The sequence below is a fragment of the Magallana gigas genome, chromosome 2, assembly GCF_963853765.1.
Source record: "Magallana gigas chromosome 2, xbMagGiga1.1, whole genome shotgun sequence".
Classification (NCBI taxonomy): domain Eukaryota; kingdom Metazoa; phylum Mollusca; class Bivalvia; order Ostreida; family Ostreidae; genus Magallana; species Magallana gigas.
In genome coordinates this window covers 52,374,299-52,380,298 of record NC_088854.1, presented here as the reverse complement: position 1 = coordinate 52,380,298, position 6,000 = coordinate 52,374,299, and the positions used below count along the sequence as shown (strand labels likewise).

General features: G+C 39.4%; 1 protein-coding gene across 1 annotated transcript; it reads right to left on the bottom strand.

Moving 5' to 3' along the window:
* Positions 1-203: 203 nt before the first annotated feature.
* On the bottom strand, positions 204-3,863 carry LOC117681708 (kelch-like protein 3). Its single transcript, XM_034447343.2, has 9 exons — positions 3,275-3,863; positions 2,223-3,174; positions 1,985-2,096; positions 1,749-1,896; positions 1,563-1,658; positions 1,297-1,468; positions 992-1,189; positions 640-863; positions 204-441 (listed from the first exon to the last, which is right to left on the bottom strand). The coding sequence occupies exons 1-9, from the start codon at positions 3,780-3,782 to the stop codon at positions 284-286; spliced, it is 2,568 nt and encodes an 855-aa protein (XP_034303234.2). The 5' UTR covers positions 3,783-3,863; the 3' UTR covers positions 204-283.
* Positions 3,864-6,000: the final 2,137 nt, after the last annotated feature.

Genomic DNA, 6,000 nt, shown 5'->3' with positions numbered 1-6,000 from the left:
ACCCCCGAGTCAATTCTCAACACGGGTCAAAATTCTTCGTTACACCGGAATATTCTCTTGGACACTCTCGTGTAATGGCTCTGTCCTCTGGCTAAAGTCGTTACAAACAATAAACACAGTGTAATATGTTTTATATTGTTTTTGTTTATTTTCTGATTTTTTTCAAAGAAGTACAAAACAATCAACAACAACAAAAATCAGCTGAAAAGCCTCGGTACATATCATAAATGTTAAAAAAGACAATACATGTATTTAACTTTAATATTTTAATAATAAATTATTCTTAGAAGTACGCAACATCACGTGATGTCACACGCTGCATCCACAGCACTTCCCTGGGGAGCGGGAAGTCCTCCAGCCACATGTTTCTCCGTCTGTCCAGGCATTCAACTACTGATTGACCACTGTCAGGTGATCCACCAATCAAATACAGCATCGAACCTTTGAAAGATAAACATGGAAATTACATCAACCGTTCACTGCTATCTACATGTATATACATATGTATATAAAAGAAGGTCAATGCAAAATTGTTTTATATCGTTTTGTGTAAACATAAGCCTATGAACTACCGGTATTTTTTTCTTCAAGAATTAATTGATTAATTAAAGCCCATTGGAGGGTATCAGGGTTACCAACCTGAGGCAAACGATGCTGTGCTGTGATATGTAACATCCCGAGGCATGTAGTTACTCAGCCTCCATCGGTCATTCTTAGCATCGTAAATATCCACATCCGGTATGCTGACGGTATCCATTGTGTTCCGGTCTGTAGCCAAACCTCCACTGAGGTACAGGGTGTCCCCGACACAAGTGAGACTGGCATTGCAACGACCAAAGCGCAAACCGCTTCTTTGCATCCATCTGCAAAACAATTACAGAGGACTATGAATACAGTGCATGATATCATAAATGTTTTAAAACTAAAATACCGATACATTGAACACTCTTTTACTTTGACCAATGACAATATATGGCGGTATCTCAAGTACCTATTTGTGAATGGGTCGTAGCATTCCACTATATTCGTGATTGCAGATGCTCCTTCTGTGGAGTCCCCATATCCCCCCGCAATTAAAAGCTGTCCATTGAGTTCTGCGGCGCAGGCGCCAGCTCGGGCAGTGGGCATGGATCTGACGAAGCGCCAGCTGTCGGTGACTGGGTCATAGCGCTCCACTGACGTCAGCAGCCTGAAAGTAAGGGCACATGTAACTATCCAAATACAGCACTTTTGTGTATATAATATAACACATACTTGTTTGGTGAACGAAATTATGAATCTTCAACAATAAATTACCTATTGTCGCTATCTAATCCACCAATGGCGTAGATGAAACCGTCAACAGCACACACAGTATGATGCACACGGGGAATTTTCATTGGCGCCAAACCCTGCCAGCCATTTCTAGGACTGTATAGCCATACGTCCCTTCGGGGTTTTGTCAGTTCCTGGTCTTGATACAATCCGCCTGTAAATAGATATAAACATGGATTGCAAGTTTTACAACCTAGACGGTTATTTAATTGAAAGAACTGTGACAGGGCGTAGGGCGACTGACTCACCTATCACGTACACCTTTTTGTCAACAACGATCATGGTGTTCTTTTCAATGCGGGTTGAAGACGACTGATTGAAAATCTTCCTTTCACTTTTCTTCACTACAAAGGACAATCCACTATAACAGTCACTCACATTAAAAGATGCATTCATACCAAATGTCTGGGATGGACTTTTAAATAAACACGAACCTTCTAATTCCTTCGCATATTGCATTTGGTCGAAGTTGGTGGAATAGGGCTCCATTCTATCTCTGCACTCAATCATGGTGGCGCAGTTCTCTTCACTGTTGGCGCTTCCAAATGATATATCCATCAAGTGGGCACAAGACGCGTTGTTCTACAAAGTAAAGTGACCGTACTCTCACATCCTGTAACTCACTGATAAACAATCAATCACCATGAAATTTAAAAGATACTTTACTTACATTAGTGTGATTGACCTCGCTGTTCATAGGATCACTGGAGGAGCAACCTCTGGGAAGGGGTATGTCCAAGTTTAGAGGATCATCTCTATTTAGGTCCATGGCATTTCTTATCCTAACGAATAAAGAAAAAAAATCGTTAATTCTTTAGAAATATGGGAGTTCTTGGGTAAAGGATGGAGCGACGGGAATAATAATTGATACAATAATAGAGAAGAAAACGTGATAAAATTAAATTTACCAGTTGGCCTTGTGAATCATGTTCAGGCATATCTCGTTGGTTCTCAGAATGCTAGACATCTCAAGGCACTCGAATAAGTTTGTCTGCGTCATCAGAGGGAATCGAACACACTTCATGACCATTTCCAGAAGCTGTGATCGCTGCTCCGGACAATAGTTTACCCATTTCATCCCTGCGCAGAAGACGTCCATTTCAGAGTGAGTGATCAGCCTGTCGTTTGAGAGAATCAGGCACAGAGTGTCTACGTCCAGTTCCAGGAAGCTTTCAGAGACACAGACGGATAAGTATTTGTCTGCAATACAGCGCAGTAGAGGCTCCGTGAAATCGAGGCTCGGGTCCTCCCGCACGGCAACCAGTAACTGAATCAAGTCTTCTTCGTGAAGAAAATTGATTTCATCGATGCATCTTTGCCTTATTTCGGGGACTTCAAACTGTCCAGAAATTCTCACCAGATCCAGCAATGTTGGTGTGGTTATTTCCAATTTTCCGGCATAAACAAATTCCATGAAGATTTTGAGAGACTGCATGGCGATTCCCCTCAGTCGGACCTCGGCAATGGGTTTTGATTGCAGAAAATTGTTCTCGTAGAACATCGATGCAAAATATGGGCTAACAGTGCATAACGGGGCTCTGTGGGCATATAGGACCTCATTCTCTACATAGAATCGAACATCACATATCTTGCTTTTCTGGTAACACTCTCTTACATAGGACCCGATTTTTGCCCAGTGCATCATCTGCCTTTCCATGTTGTCCAGTTGACTTGGTGTTTCTGGGGTTCCCCTGTTTCCAGTGTGGTCAGCAATTGGAGGTAGAGGTGGACTGTCGTATGTGGCTGATGAACGATGCGACATGTAATCCTGAACACTTGCGGCGCTTGTACCTCTGTATTCCTCAGATGAAAGATATGGTGAACTGGAACTAGTGTCACTACTGGAACTTCTAATATACTCTGCGAAAAACAGAAATGGAGATGAAATAAATCAAATGAAATAAAACGCTCGTTACCTTTCAAATAAGATACTGTATAAAATATAAATCAAAGAAAATACCTGGTGTCTTATATTTTTTCTGGTACAGATCTTGCTCTTTCTGGCTTTGAGGGGCGACGTGAAAGAGTTTCTCTTCAGAGGACGGGCCTCTGCTGGAGGTGCGAATTGTAGAGACTGTCTCTGGGGAGGAGGAGGAGTCTTCGCCGCTATCAATCAGCACCCCCAATCTCTCCTCAGTCAGAGTGTCCTCTGTCGTTAGACTGTGATTCCCTACCAGTGTATGATCACTTGAGGAGCTATTAGAGGAAACATCGTCCGGGGTTGTTGGGCGTGGCATTTGAATCCTGTCAAAACTACTCACACCGGTATCTGATACGTTCGGAAACAAGCTATTCAAATGTCCAGGCAATGTCGCAATCGGTTTGCGCACAAAATTTGGCAAAGTGTTTTGCCTCTGTTGGTTATTTTCTTCTAAACTTTCTCTGTGTTTTGGATCATTAGACATCAGATGGGAGTCCGAATAGGTTACTGGTTTTTTAGTGTCTAAGATGTATTTTTTCGCGGACATTTGGCGATGAGAGATTCCGTTGATTTGGACTGAGGCATTGGTATCCTCTGAAACTCCATGAATTTTCTTCCACTCTGAATAGGAAATGGGCATTGGCTTAAGGAGGCCTGTTGGAGACTGGCAGTGAGAGGTGGGCCTGTCCAAGGGCTGGAAAAGAAACTTAGTATCTTCTCTAGTGAGTAACCTGCTATTTCTCTCTAGCGGTTGGAATTTAGGGGTAGAAGCCAGGGATGCCGCTTGGTGGTGTCCTACTCTGGGAGGCATCTGCGAGTCAAACGAGGTCGAGGACTTTGGTGGAACAGCAGGTCTTTGTAGGTATCCATTATTTCTGAACAATCCTTTTTGTTCATTCCTTGGTCGCAATGTGCAATCTGACTCTGTTATACGTAGGGATGCCAGGGGAATATTCGGAATGGTACCTGGTACCTGTTTTCCCTGATATTCCGCTTTTGCACTCTCATTAATTTCCCAAGGCTGGGAAAAATTAGGTTTCTTATTGAACATTTTGCATACACTGTCAAATGCTTCGACAACAAACAAAACTGCTATGGAAGTTATTGTGACGTAGTTGTGACGTTTGATTATTGTGACGTTTTATGACGTATATAACGAAAGAGAGGGCTGGAGAGAGAGAGAGAGAGAGAGAGAGAGAGAGAGAGAGAGATCATAAGTTATTAAATTTTTTAACAGCAATACAAATTTACAAACAATCTAAACTACAGTTATACACAATATAGTAAACAGTGTAAACTAGTCCACGCTGACAATGGGATTATGCATAGTCCACTCCAGCCGTACTGAACTTTCCCCCTGTAGTTTTCTTCATATTATTTTGTCTGTTTTTGAATGTTATTAATAATTAACATGTTGCCTGTTCTTCGTGACAGTTCTCTTTACATAGTAGTTTGTACGTAACTTCAATCTATCTTGCGTCCTTATTTTAGAATTTGCCTAAAGATCTTTTATACGTGTATTTTTTTTTTCTGTCACGCATGTTATATTTATTAGCAAGTTATAACTATTATATGATATATAGTGTGTAATTAAAATCTCTCAACACAAATATACCGTGGTGTTGAGATCAAAATAAATGAATATAAATGAATGAAATGCAATTTGTGATGTTATTTATTTAAGCTGTTATATGTATACAGAGAAATAAATAACACGTTATATTTATGTCTCTGATGTACATGTACATGCATATATTCTACAGCTTTACGGAGATTTGTCGATTGCACAAAATTATAGTATACCAAAATGTCGTTTACAATTGTATAAATCTTCATTTGTTCCCACTGTTGTTAATGAATGGAATGCGCTTTCAAAGGATGTCCGTGAAAGTGACTCCATTCGCATTTTCAAAGAAAAAATACATGTTTCTATCATAAATCAAAATGATATTACCTGTCGAACTAAACCTGATTTTTTTTACTTATGGTGACAGATTTTTGGGAGTTGATTTTAATCAACTCTCCTATGCAGTCACGCAGACAAACCGAAAGTGAAACAGTGTTTGGACCTCAGCACAAATCATTGCTGCTGACAAGACTTAGTTCTTGAAAATGATTGATAAATTCGAAGTAATGTATGCTAAAGCATTGTTTTTCATGGAAACTTTTTTATAAATACCTTGAAAATAGTCAGATTTTAAATGGTACGAACAATTTAAATATTTTTGTAGTCGTATGTATTCCTACGCCAGAGTTCAATATAGTCTCATTCAACTCGACGCTCGCCTGTCTCCGTAAATCCTTGTCGGAGATTTACGGTGTCAGCCGAGCGTTTGGTTGAACGAGACTAGAGTTCAATATTGCCTGGATCCATACAATTTTCGAGAAATATTTCTATCACTGATACATAGTTTGTTTGAATTAATTTTATCTTTATAGTTAAATCTTTATAATATTATTTAACATTATTGTCGAAAAAGTCCAAAAATTCATATTATAAAAATGTGCGTAATTCAAATTAGAAACTATACTCTGTCCCAAGATATTTTGGATTCACGTTTGGCTTAAGGTAGCTCCATACTCGTAAAATTCTCTGAGGAAAGTTGAAAAACTGAACTGATTTCGACTTAATAGACTTAAATGTCATCAATTGTTAGAAAAAATATACATGTCATCACACTTTTTGATATGCCAGATAAACATAAACTAAAGCATATTTTAGCATTAGAAAAATGTATTTTTTTTCTGTTAGAAGTAAAATCTTG